The sequence below is a fragment of the Balaenoptera physalus genome, assembly GCF_965194825.1.
Source record: "Balaenoptera physalus genome assembly, chromosome: 6".
Classification (NCBI taxonomy): Eukaryota; Metazoa; Chordata; class Mammalia; order Artiodactyla; family Balaenopteridae; genus Balaenoptera; species Balaenoptera physalus.
Window position 1 is genome coordinate 125,977,774 of NC_138885.1, and position 25,991 is coordinate 126,003,764.

A 25,991-nucleotide genomic window follows, 5' to 3' on the forward strand; every position below is an offset into this window, starting at 1 on the left:
GCAGAGTCGATTTGAATCAGGAATGGTATGCACTGCCACAAGCTGGAGAGAACCCAGGGTTCTAATAAGGGAGTTGTAGGCAATGAGATCATGGAAGCAGATGTGGCCATAAGGTCCATATGTTTAAATGCACCAAGTTATGTAGATATAATACTGTTGACGATGGAAGCCCTTTGACATTCTAGGGAGATGAATGACTTGATGAAAGCAGTTCTCTAGGAACAAAAGTCTTATAGCAGTAGTAATTCCCTCTCCATTCTGCTTTTCCCAGCATTATCCCTCTGTTGACTCTCTTTCTTTTCTCTGAAGCCCCCAATTGAAGGGCATTAGTAAGGCAAATGCTATAGTGACTTGTGAATGAGGGTAGCATAATATGGCCGAGGCACAGGGACAATCCTAGAATCATTTCCACTGTCAACTAAAAAAAGATATTCACAACCTAAAAGTTGAAAGTTATGTTTTATTTGGTGGGAATTTTTAGGACTTCAAGCCCGGAAGGCAGCATCTCAAGTAACCCTGAGAGAATTGCTCCGAGGAGGTGAGGGGGGAAGCCAGGGTATATAGGAGTTTTGCAACAAAGGGCAGGTAGTCCGAACATCAAAAGATTGTTAATTAAGGAAAAGCAGACATCTCAAGTTAAGGAATTTAGCCCTTTTCTATGTATGGGAAGATGCAAGAATCTGGGCTCACTGAAATCATTCCTTAGATAATGCACCTCAGCTCTCTGGGGCCAGTATCCTGTGCTTTCACATCCTGAGTTTCCTCAGGGCTCACCTTAGGGAGTGGCTGCAGTCTGATGGCTGCTAGATGGCAGGCATTCTTTCCTTCCTGAGTTCCCTTAGGGCTCACCAGCTCACCATTGGCAGTGGCTGCAATCACTGATGGCTGTGACATCCTTTGTTTACCGATATGGCAGAAAATATTCCATTTCTCACCACCAAGGATTTTATTGCTTTAAGTCTTAGCTTTGATTCCACTTCTGAGCATAAGTTGGTCCTTATGTATAGTGGAGAATGACACTGCAACCCATAATTGATTCTTTGAAAGGTAGGAGCTGAGAGGGCCTGGGATGGAAGAGACATTTTCTAGGTAATATCTTTCAGGCTGAAAGAGCATATGTTTTTCACAATTAGAGAAGCTTTTTGAGTATTGATTTAGGAAAGGTATTTTTAAATGAGCTGGCATCCTCAATGGTTATAACATGAATTACCATTGATATGAAGGATGTCTTCTTGGGCAGTAAGTAAACAGCGTGGGAAGCAGGCGAGAAGAAATTGAGATGGAGAACATGAATTAGGTAGCAAGGAAGGAACCTCTCTATTGAACTCTTGGCTTGGTAGATCGTAAGCTACAAGGAAACTGCTTGCTCTTAAGCTGATTTTGGGTCTCTTGTACAAGATGTTCATTTTCTCCTGCCTTTCCATACTGACCCCATAACAATTTGGATGAATTTGGCTAAAAGGAAAATGGCCAACTTCTTCTGAGGAAATCCAATTATAATTGGATTAGAGTCCAGTTATAAACCCTTGTAATGTTGACCATAAACTAATTGGAGTCCAATTAGTTTATGGTCAACATTACAAGGGTTATTTTGATTACTTGGGGCCTAAGTGCTTATTTTGAGTTAGGATGAAAGGCCACAAACTTTAGGTCAACGTGGCTCAGACTTGAAATCACAGAATGAAAGGAAATTTATTTAGATGGTGAGGTAAGGGAGACACAGACCCCAATGCCTGCAGCTGCCTAGGAGGCATTGGAAATGAGTACTTTCTCACTTTGATAGAATCAACAGGGCAGAAAATATTTTTCTATCAAATGAAAAGTTTTATTCCTAGTGAAATGAAAAATGGCAACTGGCACTTTGCCTCAGCAGTGAATTACATAGAATCAAGTTGAACAGGAAAGACAAGCCTATTTAAAGAGAGGAGAGAAAACTCAGACGCAGCCAACTGTTGCCATGTTTCTCTGATTTTTCAAGAGAAGCCAAATTCTACATGATCTTGCCCTGGCCCTCTCCTTTCCCCCTCTGTTTCTCTCTCTCTTTCTCTCTCTCTCTCTTCTTATATCATCTAATGATTTCTTTTCACATTGGTTCAAACATTTTAAATATTGTGCATTTTATACAACATACACCTGCGAGCCTGATGTAACCCTGCATTTCACAGTTTGTGCCCTCTGGTCCGTTCTAACCTGAGGCCAAGAGAAGTGAAGTGATTTGCCAGAGCTAGTAAATAGCAAAGCTGGCTTCAGAAGGGAAGTATTATGATCCACAGCTTGTTTCTCATTCTATAACAAAGTTATGCTCCTATTGGGCAATGCATTTTAGTGGAGAAAAAATATATTTTATGTACTTTCTCAGCTCTGTTCCAAGATCTGAAAATGATTATTAGCTCTACCAGCGATTTGTAAAGGCTTTTCCTTGAGAATTAGCTTATTCTGCTTGTCTCTGAACCTCCCTCTCTTTTGCTAGATAAAACAAATGTTTATTGAGATGTGACTCTCCCTAATTTATCTGTAGTCAAGTCCATCTGCACTATTAAAAACCAATATTTTGTAATGAAATTAAACTTGAAATTAAATTAATGCTAATGTAAGTGATTAAGAGAATATTCTTAGTGAAAAACATCAATACGCTTGTTATAATTGAATTTTATCTCGTAATACCGTTTGCTCCTTGAGGGAATGTCTTTTTAAGTCATTCTCCTTAGAAAGTTCTTGTGCATTTAAAAACATAAATTAATTCTGAAACCTGCTCAGAGGTTTTTTTTTTTCTCTAATACAAACAATTAGTTTAATCAATTAACGGCTGAAATTGTACTCATTATTAGGTTTAATTGCTGAGGAATATGTTGTGCCTTCTTTATTGGGAAAAAATGTATCACAATTTTTCTATAGTCTTTTTACTTTCCAAGGGTGAAGAATTCATAATCATAAAATAGTAAAAAAGCAAATTAAATTATACATATGTATATATGTATATCTATGTCTATGTCTATATTTATATCTATAGCTATATTTTAAGATTATACATTGCCCTGCCTGAAGACATAGACATAATATTTTTGATATTTGGACGTAAATCAACTTTCCTCTGAAAAGCCTCATCTTGCTTTTTTTTTTTATTAATTAATTAATTTATTTATGGCTGTGTTGGGTCTTCGTTTCTGTGCGAGGGCTTTCTCTAGTTGCGGCAAGCGGGGGCCACTCTTCATCGCGGTGTGCGGGCCTCTCACTATCGTGGCCTCTCGTGTTGCGGAGCACAGGCTCCAGACGCGCATGCTCAGTAATTGTGGCTCTCGGGCCCAGTTGCTCGGCGGCATGTGGGATCTTCCCAGACCAGGGCTCGAACCCGTGTCCCCTGCATTGGCAGGCAGATTCTCAACCACTGCGCCACCAGGGAAGCCCCTCATCTTGCATTTTGATATAGGAATATCATATATCATATCACATATCATTTATGCTTATGTTAGATGTCCACAACTTTATGCAGATGTTAATGCAGCAACACTTTAAGGCAATTTCAGACCCTTGAGAACTATATCATAAATCAACTCTTTCTCGTACAGTATTATCATTATTTCTCAAAGCTATTGCATTTTTCTGTATCCTTACACAGATGAATCTACTTATTATACCTGTATACATGCTCTGTATACATATATAGAGATGCACATACCATGTCACTCACACCTGGATGGATGGTGCATTACTGGACAGATAGCTTTTTCGTTGTATGATTGATCATAGTCTTTCACCAGAGAACATACGCTAAATCACATACAATTGCCAATTTGCATTTGCGTTTGTTCATAAGAGATACCAAGTTAACATCCGATTTTAGCAACTTGCTTTGCATTTAGTTGTCATCTTGTAATATAAAAATGTGATCAATTTTAAGTGTCTAAAACCTTCATTTTTCTAGAAGTTGAAATTTTATTCTCCTCTAAAATTCTGCGACAGTGAAAATTTTATAAAATTATGGTATGATGCAATTAACGTCTTCTTTCATGGTGGTATGAAAGCCATCCCTGGTCTTTTTCCTTCATGCAGCCTTTCTTGGGCTTTTTTTCCTAATGCCACACACTGAATCAGCCAGCACTTCTGTGCAACTCAGTCAAGAGGCACTAACATCTCACTATATTTGTGAATATACTTGAAGATGCTTAAATATGTGTAGAAGGACTACGATATTGTTTGCTGCCATGAAACTGAGGAAAAGATGCTTATTGAAATGAACTTGAATTGCGGTTGGTGAAGTAAAAAGAAAAATATCTTCAGAGGGACTCCTTTGGTGAAGGACCCAGAGCAGGTAAAGTATCCTCAACACACAATTATATGGAAATAGCAATACAACCAGTGAGTAAGCAGTTTGAAAGTGAGATGAGATGGAGGTATTCTTATATAGCAAGAAAAGAACCATTGTTCTTTTTTTTTTTTTAATTTTTTGGGGCGTGCCGTGTGGCTTGCAGGATCTTAGTTCCCCGACCAGGGATTGACGTGCACTTTTGACAATGAACGCGTGGAGTCCTAACCACTGGACCATCAGGGAATCCCCCCATTGTTCTTATTGTCATTGGACTTGATATTATTCACCACTTGGACACATCTCCGATCACGATGCTCCGTCCTTTAGATGTTTTAGTAATAACTTCTTTAAGAAGGAAGCCAGGAGGGAGGTAAAGTGAAGACAGAGAACTACCTTTGCAGTTTAACCGTGGGATATTAAATATAACCAGGTGAAAATACTCTGGGGACTAATGAATATATTCTTGTGGATTAGAGGCAAGGCATCTGAGCTATGGATAGAGGGTCTAACCTGGGGAAGGAGGTGATCGTGTTCTGCTCTATTAATAATTCCCTTTCACACCCAGTATGGAATCAGTCTCTAGAGACTGCTAAGTGATCTTTAACCTCTTCGGAACTTGATGTTTTCATCTATAATATGGTGATCACAGGGCTATTGTGAGGCTAAACTGAAATGAAGCAGGCTGAGTACTCACACAGTGCCTTGCCCACTGAGAGGAGATGCTATATGGTTATCGTGCCCGTGATCTTGATAATGGCAGAGAGTATGGTGTGATGACAATAATGACAAATATAACAAATAACAAGGTCAAAGTTTCATCCCTCCCCCAAAGTTTTGATACTTTATAAATCCTCTCATCTTTCAATCTTTCAGCAGCAAACTTTACCACCTTCATTTGACCCAGCACACTTTCCCATGTTATTGGCTATGTGAAGTGAATATGTGAAAAGTACCCTAACAATTGTGTGTGTGTGTGTGTGTGTGTGTGTGTGTGTGTGTGTTTCCAGTGTGGGTCACTTTACTCAGAATTAGCTGTGAGACAATCCAGTGTAATGATAAGGGCACAGACTTTAGCGCTTGGTATATTTTGTCTTGAATTCCAATTCTAGTTCTGCCTTCTATTAGCAATATGATACTACACATATTATTTAACCTCTTCAAGCCTCAATTTATCATCTAACAAATAGCAATAAGACATGCTTATATAGTTATTAAGCTCTAAAGAAATTGATATATGCTAAGTGCCAGTCGGGTGTCTGGAACATGGTTTACGTATAATAAATAATGGTTGCTGCTATTATTGCATTGTTGATGTTCTTATGATTATTACTTAGATTGTGACAATCCTTCATTCCAAAGTCACTTGATCGAAGGTGAATGTAGCTTGCTAACTAATTTTAGAACTTTTATAAAATCATTCAAGGGTGTTTTGAGATCATTCCTTGAGATCAATCAAGAATCTCAAGATATGAGACTTTATTAACTTTAGCCTACTATTTTTTCTTCAGTGACATTGTAGACACATATATTCTTTCAGCAAAACTTTTATAATTTTGGTTTTTGAAACCTATAGATTTCAATAATTTAATCATACTTGTCTGATATACACATATATGCACAAATATACATACAAATACATACATATACACACAAATGTATGATCCATACTTTTATACACACATACACACATATGTTTCTGACTATATATGAATTGTATGTATGTATATGTATTCATGTGCACGTGTGTATGTGCATATGGTCAGCTCCCAGCCAGCTTCAAAACAAACTTTGATTTTCTTTTAATGAAATGTAATGATTCTTTTAAACATAATTGTTAAATATTTTCCAAAATGAAACACTTTAGAAGACTTTGATATAATATATTGCAACCTGGAAAACTATATTTGTCCAATATATGCATCATTTGAAGCTGGAGAATGAAACAGTATTTTTTTTTTGCAAAAGACTGATTGTGTGTATATATATATATATATATGTGTATTCATATAGATTTATGTTTTAAGAAGATAATGATTACACCAGGGTAATCTGAAGAGGAGAAGTAAAAGTTTTTCACTTAGACATCATTTTCCTTAAGGTAGAACTGATATACATATTCTAATGATTGACAGTTTTATACCAGCTACTACCTCATAAAATGAAATTAAAGTATAGAATTACTTACAGAATTTGAAATATGGCTTAACCACTATGATTGATAAATATGTGCTTGAACAATTGCTTAGATATGTGAAATAAATAAAAGTAGATTCTCACCTCATGAAAAATTAAAAAGTAAAATTTGTCCTTTTATTGTTTTACCTTTTGTCTCATTTTTCTTATTAAATATATTTTTCTCTTCCTAAGCAATGTACTTTTAGCAACAAAGAAGAATGTAAACAAATGAAGTAAAAGGGGAATTAATGAGTACAATAAAACCATAAACTCTGAAAAACATAAAGACATATTTATAGGTTATCAAAAAGTCAGGAAATTTAAAGAACAAAAAAATGGAGAAATTTTGAAAAAATTAACTGCTTTTACTACCTAAAAATTAGAAACACCTGTTAGTAATAACGTAAATGACTAAAGTGTCAAACATTGGAAATTAATAATATAAATAATGCATAAATACCCTAAATTTTAAAATATATAAATTAGTAAGTAAAAGTACCCCTTTATTAGAAAAAAAGAATAAACTAAGGCTATGTGTCAACTCTTCTGTTATTAAACATTTGTGAAATATCCAAACTCATTCAACTCTCTATTAATGAAAGTAAATTTTGAAATCAAAGGGTTCTTTTAGACATATAAAATGCAGAAACACTTCTTACTTGTTTGTTTGCTTGCTTGTTTCTTTTGGTAACACAACTGAGTGCTAATAAAGATGTGGTATAAGTCCCACATTGCTATGGGAATGGAAAATAGTTTAACTTTTCTGTAAGACAAATAGGCTGTATCTGTATCAAGAGCCTTAAAATGTTTTGACCCTTTGACTTGAGAATTACTGTTTGAGTGGCTTCCTGAAGAAAAAAAATCATAAAATATTGAAACATTATTTACAGCATTTAAGAAATGAAAGCCAATCAAATGTGAGCAATTATAAAATGACTAAATAAAGATATTCATAATGAATAATTTGTTTTTATTATCATGTCTTGAAAAAAGTATTTAAGACTCTAATAATGAGAAAAATTTGAGGATATAATAATACTGTATAATCCCAAGTTTAAAAAAAGATGTTTTATACATACATAAAATATCACAATATATATATGATTTATGTGAGGAATTTACTACATTTTTTGTATAGTGGTATCACAGATAATTTTTGCTTATGATATTATTACCCATATTTTGTATAATAGGTATATTTTACTTTTATAATCAGAAAAATGTAGTGAAAAAGTTTACCTCTCAAACTAGTCACTTTGAAATATTATTTCAATGAAGCTTTAACTACTTAAAACATTGTGAGACTTCTATGGGAATACTAACTCAGGATTCTAGGGCTACAAAAATGGTGTAAACAAGATCTGCGCTTTTCAGAAGTTCAGAACCTTGTGCAAAACTTGTAATAAACACACACATTCATAGCATGGTGTAAGAGGTTGCTGATTTCAGTAATGAATGAATGAATGAGTAGATGGTACTCCAGCAATAAGCAAGGATGGCTGTCAGAGTCATAGAGGATCTCACAATGGATTCCTGCTGCATTTAGCTCAACTTTAAAAGCATAAGTGGGATTTCACAGAAAAGATGAGGCTGCAGAGAGGAAGAGAGTTCCAGAATGAGGAAACAGCTTGAGATAAAAATGGGAACAAGTAGTGTGCCTGTGGTCCCGGTTGAGTTTTGAGTAGTCAGTTATGACTGGCGTATGAAGTAAATGGCTGGGTAAAAAATATTAGCCAGAAAAGACAACATTGAAGCTGATTGTGATGGACCTGGAGCATTAACTATTTTCTTTAGGTAAAGGGGAACCGTTGAGTTAACATGATTTTGCGGAGGCTTCGCAGGGAGCCCTTGGGCAGAAGTGTGGATGGTGGATGAGAAGTAGCCAGTAAATGGAACATTAGAGGCAATCTGAATAGTCCAGGGACTGAACCAGGAAAATGACTCTGAAAATGTAAAAGATGATGACAGATTTGAGAAACATTTATGGAATAGCATTAACTGACTTTTGGGCCATTTGAATGCAGTTGCCTGAGACCCACCTTACCTGGAACCTAGACTCAGAATCACTAAGTATAATGCCTAAGAATTTGATTTTAGCAAATTCCCAAGGGGAGATGACCACATACTAAAGTTTAGGGAGCATCAGTTTGTCACTTAACCTGAGCCAAAGAGTCAAGGATTCTGAGACCCCAGAACTCAAATCCTTGAGACCCCAAGGATTCAAACACCCTAGAGTGTTTTCAGCTGTAGAACACCCAGATTATGGTTCACATGGCAGGGAGGGCTGAGTTTAACGTCAGATGTCTTCTGTGGCTCAAAAATCCCAGGAAATATATTTTTTTAACCTTGTACAATTTGGGATATTATTGGAGTCAGCTGAGCCAAAGTGAAATCAAATTATTCAATAAATTAAAAATTTCCAAAGCCCCTTTCCTGAAAACACTGAGAGAGCATTGCTCTTCTAGTCACCCATTTGTTTATTCATTCGTTCCTTGCATGAGGATTTATGACATACTTCCTTGTGCTAAAGGATAAGGATGTAAGTATTAACTATAGAGCCCCTCCTTATCTTCAAAGAACTCACAGTCTACTAGGGATAGAGGAGCCTATATTTTTGTGTCCACCATGAAGTAGATGCTAAATCATTACATGCAATTCTCCCAGCAAACCTGAGGTCTTATTATTTTCATATTACAGATAAAGAACCAAGGTCTCAGGAAGATTATATGACCTGTCCCAGACCTCACAACTAATAAGTGGTAAAACCAGGCCATGATATCCATTTTATCCGCCTTATTCTGTCCCCGAAGAAAGAAGGAAATCGAACGTGCACACAAAAATAGGATTATTGTTATTACAGAGAGATGTGCAGTGTACTGGCAGAGCTTGGAAACAGCTATAATTGCCACTGTTTAGCAGAGTAGTTCAGACCAAACTCTGTCCTTGAAAGTGACTTGTGACCTGGGTCTTGATTATAGGACATCACTATAAAACTGAAGAGTTAGGTGTTTTCCTCATTTTGCAGGCAGAGAAAAACGAGCAATCTATATTAACTCGAAACTCTATTTATAGCCATGCAATTGTAAGGTTTATTAACTTACAATTTTAAAATCTTTATGATGAGTGATTTTTACATAATTGATGATATAAACAAGCACAGATATGTAAAAACAAATAACATATATGGCTTAAAATACCAACATGTGATGTTTCTTAGAGTTGATCAGAGATTGTATACTGAGGCAGATCTTCAGATCTAGAAAAAGAAGGATGAGGGTTGTATACCCATGATGTCTCATTCAAAAGCACCTCTGAAATCAAGACATGGTTCTCATTTTAATAATATATCTATATCTCAAAGCTAAATTTAGACCAACTGAAATAAACACTGCAGTTTCAGTATATACCTCAAGTGTGTATCTGTCTAATAATTCTTTCACAAAACATAGGTTCTAAATCAACACTGCTGATAAATGAAGGAGAATTACAAAGGAATAATTAAAAAAAAAATCAATAGATCAGAGTTAAAGATGAAAAAAACATAGGCAAAAAACTATGGAAAATGCTAAAGTTATCCCAAGGATGCAATTATTTCAAATACTGTCATAAAAGTTTAAAAGCTAGGAACATTTCAGACATAATATTTAATTCTCATAATATCTCAAGCAAGAAAACCAGATAAGTAGCTTGTACAACATCACCAAAGTGAGATTAAAAGCCAGGATCTTTTCCAGGCCCATGGAACTGATAAGTCCCTGCTTTTTTGGTTTTGTCAACTTATGTTACCTTTTTTAAAAAAAATATTGCACATTTATATTATCTTTTTTTTGTTTTGCACACTTACATTATGTAGTTTTTTATTTTTGATATTTCACACTTTTCTGTTGAATTAGCTTCATTCCGGCCTTCGTGAAAAAAGAAAAAAATTCATTTAGTGTGGAACCATCTTCCTGACCTTGAATTTGTAATTTTCAAAGTAGAATAAATGGTATTTATAAGTCATTGTAAAGTCACATGGATTATTTGACTGTACATTTTAATATTTACCATAGAAAATACCGTGATGTTGGGTCACCTCTATATGCTTTCAATTATTTTACACAAATACATAGGAAGAGAGAGGTAGATGCATACATAGATACGTAGAGTAAGTCTTACTCATTCAAAGCAAAAGACATTTTTTTTCTTATAATGTATAATGATCAAGGAACATGGATTTGAGCACTTGTTATTCGATAACTAAGTAAAAAAACAATTAGTGAATTTGCTGACAAGTGCAGATAATTATAACCCTTCCATCTCTGTGCTATGTCAATTTCAAAAGGTTTATTGAGGGCTTATGTTGTTGCCTATGCTATGCAAAGCTGACCTTTTCTTTCCAAAATATAGTTGGAAAAAAAGAAAAGAAATATAATTCACTAACATTATTTTTTAAAAAGTTCTCGAAGCAACTTTTATATTGAAGTTGAATCAACACTGTGACGTAGCACAGACAAGCAAATAGCCACTGCAAGGTTATTAAAAGAAAGAGTTGACCTTATATTGAATCTCTTATTTAGAGGATTTAAACCAGATTATCCACTTTATTTCTTTAATTCCAACATGCCTCTTCTTTCTTATAATGATGAAATTGTAAAAATGTGCCGAAATAATTTCTCTAAACTAATTGTCAGAGCTGATTTTAAATCTAAGTCTCATCCTTTATGATTCATCTAATGGGCCAAACTTGATATGAAAAATATTGTAAGTATATATGAATCAATGCTCTTGATTTTGTTTTATAGCCTTTTTTATAGTACTAATATTGATATTATCCTTTTTGGTCTTCTATCAGGCATTTTTTATTTTAAGGGTTAATTGGCTATTTACCTATTAAGTTAGCACTTTACAAGCCATGTGGTATCTGTCCCAATTACTGAACTCTACTTGATAGCGTGAAAGCAGCTGTAGTTAATCCATGAACATAGGGGCATGTCTGTATGCCAGGTAAAACTTTATATATGCTGACTTGTGAATTTCATATAATTTTCGCCTCTCATGGAATATTCTTCTTTTGTTTTTTTTCAACTATTTAAAAGCTTAAAACAAAAATTCTTGTTTATGAGCTGTACTAAAACAGGCAGTGGACTTTATTTGAGAAGTGTACTTTAGTTTGCCAACCCCTGTCCATTTTCCTGAAGATATATGTAAAAAAGTCATGGTGCTTATGTGTTTATTCTTTATGTACATTTTGTTAGTAAAGAATCAATCTCTTTACCCACTAAATGAGAGAGGAAGAACGTTTTCAATGAAAGCAGTAACACCTCTGTCTGACCTGTGACTCCTAAGGATAGGGACAGCAGAGGTAAAAGTGACTTGCTCCCTCCTATAATTCCTGAAGAAGTTGCTTGCCTTTCTCAAATCACACCAGCTGGCCTTCACGCCTGCTCTTCCTTGATGCCCCACTAATGCTATCCGTGCTCTCCTGGAGAAATTGTCTTCAGGGCAAAGGGAAAATTCAGAGAACTTTGGTGACTCTAGCTTCCTTTTCAGCCAGACTAAAGCTTATACTCCTCACACTGGAAATGATGATTTCTTTTTTTTTTTAATTAATTTTTATTGGAGTATGGTTGATTTACAATGTTGTGTTAGTTTTGGCTGTATAGCAAAGTGAATCAGTTACACATATACATCTATCCACTCTTTTTAAGATTCTTTTCCCATATAGGTCATTACAGAGTTGGAAATGATGACTTCTCATAAAATGGGCTACCCAGGTGGCAGAAGTTGGGATAGAGAGAGCAACATGCAACTGATAGATTTTTTTTTTCCCCTAGAGCTTCTGAAAATTAGTATTGGTATTGAGTCTATTGTTTAAGAAATTAAATTTGATTCTCAAATCTTCAGACTCACAGCTAAACTTAATTCCAAAGCCAGCATCACACCTGCTCAAAAATCTTTGATGAATGTTTTTTTACGTGCTTACTCATGAGGCATAAAAATCAAAATCAATAGAGATAGGCATGCTTGTATCAGTTTTATTCTCGTATCATTTTTAATATTGAAATTCTCCATGTGCTTATTTCAGAGTATTCTTTTCTCTTATGGTTTACATACTTTGAAAAATTGAATACTTTAAATAAACATTATGGAGATTTATTATTGGACAGTCTCACTATTCTTTTGTTTCTTGGATGAAATATACTCAATATCAGGAAGTACTTCGATTATTATTATTATTTTTTTAAAATTTATTTAATGTATATATTTTTGGCTGCCATTGGGTCTTCGTTGCTGCGCATGGGCTTTCTCTAGTTGCGGTGAGCGGGGGCTACTCTTTGTTGCGGTGCACGGGCTTCTCATTGCGGTGGCTTCTCTTGTTGTGGAGCACGGGCTCTAAGCGCGCGGCCTTCAGTAGTTGTGGCTCGTGGGCTCCAGAGCGCAGGCTCAGTAGTTGTGGTGCAAGGGCTTAGTTGCTCCGGGCATGTGGGATCTTCCCGGACCAGGGCTCGAACCCGTGTCCCCTGCATTGGCAGGCGGATTCTTAACCACTGCGCCACCAGGGAAGCCCTCGATTATTTTTTAGAGAAAGTAATTATTGAAGTGAATTAAGACTCCTCATTTATGTTATTCCTGATGCATTGAAAGTTCCATAGATAAGATCATGAGCGATGTATGGGACTTTACATTTTTTCAGTTCCAAATATGCATACTATATATAAAGTATATTCAAGTGTACATACTGTGTATATATGAATTATGTACATATATATACATATGTAATGTATATAGGAAGTACATACAAGTTCAGAGAGATACATGACTTTTCAAGGTCACACAACAATCAAGATCCCAATCCAGTCATTTAACTCTTCCATTATACCATGTTGCTTCCATGTAAAGAATGAAAGATACAGTTACTTATTCTTTGGAACGAATATGGTCCCATCACGTTATTTTTAAAAATATATATTTTTTTGAATTTTAGAGTAGTTTTAAATTTACAGAAAAACTGCAAAGAATACACACAGTGTTCCTGTATACCCCACACCCAGTTTCCTCTATTGTTAATATCTTACATTATAATGGTGTTTTTGTCACGACTAATGAATCAATATCGATACATTATCATTAAAACCCATACCTTATTTGAATTTCCTTAGTTTTTATCAATCAGTTTCAGGATTTCTTCCAGTATACCACATTAATTAACTTCAGTCTTCATGTCTCCTTGACCTTCTCTAGACTGTGACGGTTTCTCAGACTTTCCTTATTTTGTATTACCTTGCCAGTTTTGAGGATTACTGGACTGGTATTTTGTACAATGGCTCTCAGTTTGGGTTTATCTGGTGTTTTTCTCATGGTTAGACTAAGTTATGGTGTGGAGGAGGAAAACCACACAGGTAAAGTGCCCTTCTCATCACATCGTATCAAGGGTGCATACTGTCAACATCACTTATTACTGCTGATCACCAGGTGTGGCGTAGGTAGTGTTTGACAGGTTTCTTCATGTAAAGTTCCTCTCCTCCTCCTTTCTAGAGTGTACTCTTTGGAAAGAAGTCCTGTGTATAGCCTACACTTAAGGAATGGTGATTTATGTTTCACCTCCTTGGGGAGGAGCTTCACTTCATTTTTATCTCCATGAAATTAGCTGAGAATATTGCCTCCACTGAATCTTGTTAATAGGAGAATCTTGTCCAAGATATGTAAGTGCGTTCATATTAATTGAACAGTTATCTTCCAATGCATACTTAACTTGCCTGTGTATTTTTTCTTTCCTTCATGGTTCATACAATAAATGCATATGGATTAAAGATGAGAAACAGGACACTTGATTAAATAACTAAACTGGAAGAGTTTATTTACTGGGCTTAGTTTCAAATTAGTTGTAAATTGACTCACAGAGTTCTTTCAACTACAGGGTGAAGTGGAATGGAATTTTACAGCTAAATTTAAACTAGATATGAAGAATCTGATGATAAACAAAAAATGGGAAAGTCTAGATATCTTTTATGGGTAGTAGTCTTAACACACTTCATATAATGGCTAAACATGCTATTTGTTATGTCTAAAATAATGAATTAAAGCATAACATCTTACTATCAGAATGAAATAATTTTTGACACATTTTAGGGGGGAGGGATTTGGCTATGTCAATAGGCATGGAAGTAACACTGAGTTTATTTTGGGGAATTAAAAACAATGTGTACCCTCCAGAAAGAAATATTCAAAAACATGCGTTATTTAAAAGTAAATATGAAAAACAGACGTATCTTCCTCAAAATGAATCTCATTCTTCCTTCATTCATATCATTGTAACATAATAATAATTTGGGGGCGGGGTATTTTAAATGAGAAAAAAAGTTTGATAGCAGATTTAACATGAGAAGATTCTACAGCAGACTTGACAGACTTGTTAAACTTTTTAAAATTAAAAAATTAATTTTCTATCTTCTAACAACCTGTATTTGAATTCTCTTAGAATACCTCACCCTCATTCACGTATTGGGCAATGCTTTCTCATGGAATTTTTACTGACTATATAATTGATCCCCAAAAGAAGATAGTTAATATTGCAGTCAGTCTGAAAAACAAGGTTGATTTTCTTCTACTAATATTTTGAACTATTATATCTCAATCAAGTGGATATATAACTATTCTAAAATAAAAATGTAAAGAATACGAAAAACCATATAACTCTTTCTTCTTAAATTCCTATTCCTTAGATTTTTAAAGAATGGATTTTTTCTTAATAAATTGACATATATAGCATAAACTAGTAATTGACTGAAAACACATACTTATTCTAGACAATGTAATGCATTTATGAACTGTAATGACAACTATGAAATAAAATGTAATATAATGAAATATATTGGTGACACTGTTGTCAGAGCAATCCAGGAAAATTATTATTTTGCGGTTACATATACTGATTCACACTCTAAAAATATTAAAGGTAATTAAGTAATAAGTGATTTAATGTTTGTGTGGACAAGTAAATACCATGAAAATATTGAAGTGATGCTGTAAATATCTTACCTTAAAGAAGACTGGAGGTTTTGCGATTTCCTTGAGATGTGTAAAATCCAGTGAGATTTTACTAAGGAGAAAATTATCTTGAGAGTTTTCTGAGAAGCAACAAAAACTGTTGTTCAATGATAGTGGCTTCAATTCATTCCTAAAACATTTACTGAAAGCTAAATGACTCTGTTCTGCATGTTGGGGCTACTGTGTTGGATGCGATTTGGGGCCGACCCTCTGGGAATTCTGTGTTATAAATTCCATTTATAACAGTTTATAGTCACTCAATAAATTTTGCTTGTCTTTCCACCAAAATAGAGTTATTGTATTTTTATTGCTTAGATTATCATGTTAGAAAATACTATAAATCTTTTGAAAAATTTTCAAGCTACTTTGGCAATCTCCTGTTAGGACAAAAATCTGTTGTTTGTTGTCCTAGAACTTCACTTAAAAAGTGAACAGCCATGGCCAGGGCCTGGGCTAGGGGCTAGAGGACACCAAAAGGTGTCAAACACAGCCCATCCTTTCAAGAAACTTTGTATCAAGGTAAGCTCATTACATACAAGATATTTATCTAAGAGTGTCATCTTCTGGAATCTAAGTCCAAGTCATTGATTTTGGTTTATTTGATAAACATTTTTTATTCACTCATAAAGCTGTAAATATATTTGCATTTTTGAGTAGCATCTGGAAATGGTGGTACATACAATAATAACTCTTATTATAATTTCTAAATAATATTCAGGAGATGGAGCTTGCTGTAACAGAAAGATGATTTACTTTGGAGTCAGGCAGATCTGAGTTTGATATAGGCCTGTATCACAGCCAATAACCTATGACTTTGATCTAGTTCCTTAAACTTTCTGAGACTCAGCTTTGTCACTTGTAGTGTGTAGCTAAATCCTAACTTTCAATGTGGCTGGGAGGATTTAACATAACATATACAGAGTTCTTCGCACATGCTTGGCAGAGAGCAGGTATGGAAAACTGCTGCTGGGTATTTGTCAGTGTTAGAATAATAATTCTTGGGCAATGTTTCACTGTTTTAAAAATGACTTCACCTTCATTATCCAATCTAATTTTTATACTAACTTCTGAAATTAAGATGTTATCAATTCAGTTATTCATGTAAAGAAACCAAGAAATGGAAGTGACCAGTGGAAATCTGACACATCCCGAATTTGAATCTTTGACTTCTAGCTCAAGATCCTGCCCTCTCCATAAAGAATTAAGAATTGTGAGAATTGAATTTTCCCTTGTTCACACCAAAGCCTACCTGTCTGGTTTGGACAAGATATGTAAATTCTTGAAGTCTTAGCTTCCTCACCTGTACATTGAAGGCATTGTACTGATATATCTTCCCAATCCTTTCCAGTTTTGCATGCACTATGGGAGTCAGTAGAGTGTAGTTGTTAAGATACAGGTGTTGGAGATTAAACTCTTGGATTCAAATCCTGACTCTGCCATTTGTTGGCTCTGTAAGCTTAGGCAAATTACTAAATCTCGTCAAGTCTCATTTTACTCTTCATTATGGGTTAATAAATAGTACTTACTTCAGAGCATTATCTTTGTGAGGAATAAATGCATTAAACTATGCAAAATATGAAGAAATGGATCTGGTATAGAGTAAGTGTTATACATATAAGTTTTTGCTGATTATTTCCTAAAATTGTGCCATCAAATTGAGTGACTCCAAGTGAGCTATTTTAACTCTTCAAGTCAGAGTAGATTTGCTTAAACAATTAAGTGTAAGCATCACCATCCTGGATTCTTGGCCCAATCACACTGCTGTTCTTGTGACACTGACTCAACTCGCTAGCTCTGTTCTAAAGAACAGTTATTGGTGGGCATAGCCACATACACCTGGGAGCAGTGTTTACCTGTCCAGAAATAGATGAATGTGTATCAATATATAGTCAGCACTGAATCTTCTCCTGGTACCCAACTGAACTGATGAATCTGTTTCTTTGAAGTTCTGGAACTATTCGGGATCTGGGTCAGTATGATTGCAGAAGCCAACGATTCTAATTAGACATTTGCTGAAGCACCAAAAAGTATAGCAAAACTGCTTTGCAGAATAATTATTTAAGCATGTAAATTCCAAGCATTAGATGCAAATTAAAACTCATTTTGGTAGAAGAATAATTAAAAGTCTTAATTCTATATGTTATTTGTAGACAAACACAAGTTTTATTTTACTAATAAAATTGTTCATTAACATCTTTAAAACATATCACATTCATATTAGATCTCACTGAAAAGTAATTCTAATAATTGAACTTAGACATATTGAAGCACATACGACAATGGAGTCAACATAGAAGTAATAGCTAAATTTTTGGCAAATTGCTTAAAAATTTTTTAAAAAGGTTTTATTTCCATAGCATGGACTTTTAGAACATATTGGTAAACGATTCCTGCCTAAATTATTGTTTAATAATATTACAATATTTAATAATTTAACTACAAATTTTATTTACAGTTTCCATCTTTTAATTTTGCTTTGTAAGAATTTCAAAAACAGCTGACATTTTTCGAAACAACTACTAGTACGGTGGAAAAAAAAACCTGCTTTCATTCCATTTTTTTTTTTTTTCTGTATTCACTCTTTTTTGCTAGGTGGCATGCATGCAGTGGTTTCATGGAGACCATACAATGCTTGAGATGATTGAGAAAAAACGTTGCTTGTGCAAGGAAATAAAAGCTAGACAGAAAACGGAAAAGGGCCTTTGCAAACAGGATAGCATGCCTATCCTACCCAGCTGGAAGAAGAATGCGGGTACAAAGAAGTACAGCCCTCCACCCTATTCTAAACAGCAAACGGTATTCTGGGACACTGCCATATGACTGTGTGCAGGATGGAGTGAGCTCCACATTACTTAACACGAAGAGGGAGGTCGACTCGGTCATGTGATAAGTAACTGTTACGTATCGTCTCAGTCAAAATGGAATGCCAGTGGTTCCCTGGAAAACCCATGGGAAGCTGTGCCTATTCGTGGCTAGTTCAAGATAAAATCTGTATTTCCTTGCATTTAAGGCACACTTATTTATCATGGATTATTTTGAATCCAGAAGATATTAAGATGTAAATATTTTACTAGTTTATGGGTGACACCTGAAATAATACACATTATACGTATATAAATGATAGAAATATCAAGAGTTTTACTATATGATACAATTTCGGTATTAACTGGTTTGTTATCTCTTTTATATGTCCCTTGATGCCTTTGATTATTAATTTTTGCATTTAAAATGTTTCTTTCTGCCCACCTTTGGTTTCTGTACACGAGCTCACCGATAGATTATGTTCAATCACACAATATATGATCTGGTGCTAGTAATGTAGAAGTTGAATCTCATATTCGTTAGGAACATCTGTTGCTTTGTACGTTTTCAAGGGTTTGACAGGAAATGATTGGCAATGTGATGCTGAATTTGGACGTCCACATTACATCAACACCATTGGCCATTTGCTACATTGGCTTTATAAGAATTTCTCTTCAGTATCATCTTGTTTATACTAAGCAATGGTTAGTCAGACTCCAGAGAAAGTTAATAGGATATATTTGGACATCCCAGCAGAAAACATTTCCTTCAGAAATGACTTTAGGGACACGTGTCCTTGCATCATTGATTTGATTGGAGGAGACCAGGGTTCACTGTGATAATGGAAGGAACAAGGAATCAAAGGTTAAACAGCACAACTGCTTTCAAGAGGGTGGGACCAGTGGCATTAGAGCCACTGCCATCACTATTTTTGAGTAACTTTTCATGTGTATGTTTGTTTCCCCTAGAAAATGACCAATATACATTCAACCAGATGAGTTTACATGTTTTAGTATACTAAATGCCAATCTTTCTCAAAATTTAGGTCCACGAATGGAGTAGTATTTCATGTTAATTTTTCAAATTAGTTATTACCATATTTTGGGGGTGTAATCTTCTGTGCATGTTCATCACACCTATTCTTACTGATGATGACACCATGACCAAAGAATTATGACCAATTGTTTATTTTATTTTGTTTCAAGGAAGAAACAGGAAATGCAGGGGATGGGAGACGGGGTGGATTCAATTTTATGTGGTGGTAAAATTTAAGTTAAATAAATCATATATATCTTTTAAGAGTAACTTGTTAGTTGACTATAAATATCCCCACGGATGAAGAAAAAGGAAACTATCACATATATTTTGTATATTTAAATTACTATTTATGCTTCCTAAAATGGACAGTATGTGATTCTTCTTTAACAATCAATTTAGTATTATATTTCTGAGAGAAAAGGTATGTGTTTGAAGTTATTGTCATAGTGGTTTTCCTTGTAAGGGTTTTGACAGCAATAGTACAGTGCTGCTCAATATAACCAAATATAACAGGAGGTAGGGAATTTTTGTAATCTATATTGCTAAAGAGCTAGTAATGCTTTATCAGTAATAGTTTCTTTCGCGCCTTTGAAATGTTATAACATAATTTTTTAATATTTTATAATTAATGTATATTTTGATGTCCAACTAGAATTCTGAAAGAATAAGGAAAATAAGGTAAGTGGGAGCATGTATATCTGTTATGTGTGCCCGTGTACACGTGAATGAGTACTCAGTGGGGGAACTGTGTGCATTAAATGCTTACTGAAGTTTTAGTTTTGCTTATATCACTAAGGTGGTAAAAAAAAAAAAAAAAAAGCAGAGTCACAAGTACAGGAAATCACGGAGAGATCTTAAGTAGCTTAAATAAATCCTGCTGCCATGTTTCACCAGTTATAGATTATGTTTCAAATCCAACAATCAATGGAGTACAAATCTAGGAGTGATGAAAAATGTGTTAAGGTAAAATCAGAATTGAAATAAAATGTGTTTATGACCCAAGTTGTTATCCTGATTTAAGTTATTATGACCACATATGCTCAAGCCAATGAGTCAGATATATATGTCATCAATTCTCAGCATCTTTATGATGATCTTGAGATATAGATGTATATATATATATATATATCTCAGGCTCAATATGATAATGATTGGATAATTCCCTTGAAATTTATATTTTGGTAATAAATGCAAGTGTGTTTTTCAAATGCCAAACTTTCCCACATCTATCTGAATTAGGCAGAAGATATTTTTTAATGCTGGCCACTTGTCAAGAAGGAAACAGAGTTACTAAAATGATTTGTGTTGGATTCAGCCATTTCCATTTGTTCTGCCAAACTCATGCTGTTGCCAGGTTTCATACACTCCTTTTTCAAGCAAGTTATTTTCTGAGAAGGTAACTTGTTTGAAAATCTGACCTTAGGCAACCATTTCCATTTATTTTCTCCAAATCTTGCCTTCCATGGGAAGTAATTGAAAGATCTGATATTTGACTCAAGAAATGATATTCTATACCTATAAGACTGTCCATTGTGGTTTAGCCTATGTGGCAATAGCCATTCTATGATTAATTTCCTTTTTGTGTAGCATTTCTTTATGTGGAGAAAAAGAGGTCATTAGGACAGAGAGAAAAATAAAGTTACTCTCTAGTGGCAACTAATTAGGACACTTCATCCTATAAATTTGGTCAGATGATCAAAAGTTCCACCTGCACCCAGAACACTATGGAATGATAAAGCTCATATTTTTTTAGCAGTGCCAAAGAACAGGTCATATCATGGCATGGTTATCAAGTTGAAACAGCTCAGACCTATAAAAATTATCTTTTCACAGCAAATTTTATAGAAACAGAATTTTATTGGCTGTCAGCAAGATGCTTTTATATGTGAAAACTTCTTAGAAGAGACCCAATTTTTTTTAGAATTGATGGAAGGGAAAAAGCAAATCCTGCTTTTCTGCCCAGTCTCAGAAGCCAGCATCTTCTGAGGTATAACAGGAGTTCTTTATGTAAACGTTGCCAAACTTTCCCTTGTGTTTATGGAGTGGAAGCAAGTTTGGAGTTGAAAGTGATTGATTTGTGTAAAGGTTAATGTCACCCATAAAATATAGTCCTGAAAGTGAAACAAAACAAAACACTAAGAGGTTAAAATGTGTAGCTAAGAACACACACATTCAAATACATGGTAATTAAATGGATACAAGCAGATATAACTTCACATTTCAAAACAGTGACATCGGGACTTCAGAGACCCCAAGGTTCCACATAGTTTTCTTTGAATGCTTCTGAAGAGTAGAGAAATATTTTTCTTACTACCTTTTGGCTTAAGCCTCACCCTTATATCCAATGTAGTTTGAGTCTTATGAGCGAGTTTGGTTATAAAATTAATAAAACTAAACGACCCTATTGTTTCATTGTTTTAATTAAATAAGACATCAGAACAATGCACATACAATGCAATTTCAATATTACTTATATGTTAAGGTGAATCACTTGCCTCAAATACAAAAGAACTTGTAAGCTAATCATGGCTCCCTATAAAATGCAGGAAAAATTCCTGTGATTCAAGTAGCAAGTAATCTGAGATGAGAGAGAATTCACCCTTGCAAAGAAGTAGAAGTAGAATAGAATAGCAATTCACAATTCATTGTGTCCCAAACTTAAATTGAAGTGAAAGAAAAATAATACCTATGTACTTAAGATTAACTGGCTAAATCTTCCTTGTAAGGGAAAATAGATATCTAACTCTAGAATGTGAACAATTTGTTATTAATCCATTATTCATTTAACAGTTCATTATTGAGCAACTTATATATCAGCTATTTTAAAACATTTCTGAAGCATTTGGCATTAAGCATTCAAAAAGATGTGGTCCCTGCCTTCAAAGAGCTTTATTATATAATCATTAATATTTTCAAAACAAAGCTTTTAGGAAGATATACAGTATCACATATGTTTGACATCTCTTATGTGTTTATATATGGTATTCTCTTTTTTTTCAGATCAAGTGTATACTCAAAATAAAATGCTAAACATATTAAAGTTGATGTCTAAGTATAAAATATGTTTATGTGTAAGCCTCTATATGTACACATAGGATATGTACTGCTGTCTATATAAATCAGTAAAAGGATAACAAGTTTTGCCATGTTGGACTTTGAACATTGTGGCTTGGGGTTTGGATTGATTTAAAACCCTTTGATATTTGGGTCAGTTACACTGTAGCAAAATGTGTGTCATCTGGGAAAAATGTCTCATAATATTTCCCTTTAAATGTTATAAAGGTTCAAATTTAAGGGAAAACATCTTTACAGAAATATCGTTGCATCTATCTCAACCGAACCTGTATGAAATCCTTTTGAAGTTTTCAATTATTCCCAAATATGACTGGGTTTGCCCACCCTCAAAGCATCTACATTTACACATGTATACACCCACATACAGTATACATACTGTATATAATATATATGAAAATGTTTAGTATGCACTTCTTTTGTTTGAAACTCCTTCAGTTAACATTTACAGTGTAGCAATTTGTGTAAAGTGCACTGTGATTATAAAAAACAAAGCACAGTAAAGTCACAGGTCTTGTTATCTTGCACTAAAAATGTGTTCACGTATTTAGCAATTGTATGTTTACTTTCTTGTTCTTTTCAAGAAATTGAAACAAATAGCTATTGAGAAAATGATATCAAATAATGTTTTTTAGTGGCTAATAGCACTACGTTTTTAAAAGACAGGGTTTTTAAAAGAAACCATTTAACATCCATTCCAACATCACGTTTACTGTATTTAAAAATCTGAATGTCGTATTGCATTTTTCATTACTCATTAAAAATGTCAGGTATGTGCCTGAAAAGTTGTGCAACTAAGCATTAGATAACAGATTTCTCTACTCATGTGTTGTTAACCATTTCTATATACATAATAATATAAACACTGATGTTTCAATTTCTTTTAATTTTTGTACTTGATTTTTTCAGGTAACATGTAATTATAAATGTACTTTGATACTCTTGAAGTAACCAGATGTTGTGAAAACAAATTGTTTTCTTTAGTGCATTGGCAATATTTTGCAATACTTTTGTGCTTATTTATTTGTGCTCCCGTGTAATTATAATAAAAGCAATAGTTTAAATTAGTTGACTTTGTCGTTGCTGGTATTTATTCATCAAGAAACAAGATTGGTAACATCTCTTTTAAAGAAAAGTGCGCACATTTTTCCACGTTTCCATTTGCCTATGAGATTGTATGTATGTTGGAAGATTGATGGCTGTGATTAGTTTGAAGACCTAGACTTTACAACTTAGTTATGTGACCCTCAATCGTCCTCAATCACCACTCGGCTTCTGCTTCAAATAGGTGATCCACTAAGTAAGAGGAAACTTGACATTTTTCTTTCGTATGCCCCTAATTCCAATTAAATGACTCAGTGTGTATCTAAAGTGTGCTGGAGGCATTAAAGAAAAAAAATCCAGCAATCCTAGACTGGTGTACATAGACAAGATATTTATTTGAAGAGTATTTAGCACGTTTATTTATTCAGTCATACTTCTAGAATTAATCTGGTTTAAATAGGGAGCAAGTCAGTATGTTAATGTTTACTGGGGCATTGGTAACTAAAATGTCATTAAACACCTGAAATATACATGACAAGGTTCTGGATCTCAGCAAGCTTACCAAAAAAAGTTGGAGCTTCCCTGGTGGCGCAGTGGTTGAGAGTCTGCCTGCCAGTGCAGGGGACACGGGTTCGAGCCCTGGTCTGGGAAGATCCCACATGCCGTGGAGCGACTGGGCCCGTGAGCCACAACTACTGAGCCTGCGCGTCTGGAGCCTGTGCTCCGCAACGAGAGGCCGCGATAGTGAGAGGCCCGCGCACCGCGATGAAGAGTGACCCCCGTTCGCCACAACTAGAGAAAGCCCTCGCACAGAAACGAAGACCCAACACAGCCAAAAAAAAAGAAAAAAAGTGCATTTGTGGGACTTCCATGGTGGTCCAGCCGTTAAGACTTCGCCTTACAGTGCAGGGGATGCGGGTTTGATCCCTGGTCAGGAAACAAAGATCCCACATGCCTCGTGGCCAAAAAAAACCAAAACATAAAACAGAAGCAATATTGTAACAAATTCAATAAAAACTTTAAAAATGGTCCACATCAAAAAAAAAAAATCTTTTAAAAAAAAGTGCATTTGTAATAAAGCAACCCCCTTTAATAGTTTCTAATGTCAACTTCATCAACCACTTACATCTTCTCCCATATGTCCAGTTTCAGTGTGATTTGTTATACTTTCATAATTCCTCACAAATTCTTTTCATGTTCATTCTTTTTTTATTTTTAAGATTTTTTTTGATGTGGGCCATTTTTTTCAAAGTCTTTATTGAGTTTTTTACAATATTGCTTCTGTTTTATATTTTTGGATTTTTGGCCACGAGGCACGTGGGATCTTAGCTCCGTGACCAGGGATCGAACCTGCGCCCCCTGCATTGGAAGGCGAAGTCTTAACCACTGGACCACCAGGGAAGTCCCTCATGTTCATTCTTAAAAGGAATCCAATTCATTCCCACTCTTTAGTTCCACTTCTCCAGCTACTCAAACGCTCTGTGTGCACCCTACCTCTTGGTTGAACAAGAAATAATTAATCATACTTTCCATTATCAACACTTTAACTTCCATCCATCTCAGCTCATGACAAGAGGTGCCCCATATTCTAAAATGTCTCTTCTCTTCTCCCCGCTTTCACTAAGACGCATTGTTTCCAGTGCGCTCATAGTCTAATTAATTACGTTAATGCTAAGATGTGAATGACTGACAAAACAATGTCCATCCTCCTATGGCTATTTGCATTGAAGAAAATTCTTAGTAACATGCATCAGGGACTATCTATTACTGGAATGTCGGGCAATGTGAAAAACTAGGAGGTTAGAAGAGAAGTTTATAGAAAACTTTGCTCATTATCACCTCAAATCGCATCCTCTAGAGCAGTGGTTCTCAAACTTCGTTGCACAGAAGAATCATGTGGGCTATTTCTAAAAACTCCCATTGTCCGGAAAGCATCTGGGGGTAGTACACAGGCTTCAGTAGTTTCTAAAAGCCCCCAAGTGATTCCAATACGTGGCCAAAATCGAGAATTTGAGCAGAGCTTCTTAAACTTTAATGTGTGTGCTTATCACCTGGGGGTCTTGTGAACCTTTAATAGAGTCTGAGATTGGCATCTCCAGCAAGATCCCAGGAAATGCTGATTCTGCCTGCCCATAGACCATCCATTGATCATCAACTACTAGGCAACTTCCTTCTCTGCCTACTTTTAGGGAACCTTTGATACCATACACTAGAGCACTGCTACTCACTGTGTGCTTCACAGATAGACAACATAGCACCATGCTGGGACTTGTTAGAAATGCAAAATCTTGGGCTCCATCCGAGATGGATCTTTGGAGCTGAGACTCATGAATCTCGGTGCTGAGACTCATAGATCTGCTTTAGCAAGCTATCCAGATGATTCTTATGCCCAGTGAAGTTTCAGAAGCATTGCCCTGGACCAGTGTGGTTTTCAACAATGGCAACACATTACATTCATCTCAGGAGATTTTTTATTTACTACTGATACCTGGGCCTTACTCCCACAGATTCTGATTTTGTCAGC

At 35.1% G+C, this 25,991-nt stretch overlaps 1 protein-coding gene across 3 annotated transcripts in view; it reads left to right on the plus strand.

Moving 5' to 3' along the window:
- The window catches only part of NYAP2 (neuronal tyrosine-phosphorylated phosphoinositide-3-kinase adaptor 2), a 269,911-nt gene extending 245,271 nt beyond the window's left edge, over window positions 1–24,640 (plus strand). For all 3 annotated transcript variants that reach the window (XM_082464618.1, XM_082464619.1, XM_082464621.1), the window contains one exon: window positions 18,104–24,640. In XM_082464618.1, coding sequence (XP_082320744.1) covers window positions 18,104–18,331 — 228 coding nt within the window. In that variant the 3' untranslated portion in view covers window positions 18,332–24,640. The remainder of the gene's footprint in view (window positions 1–18,103) is intronic.
- Window positions 24,641–25,991: the final 1,351 nt, after the last annotated feature.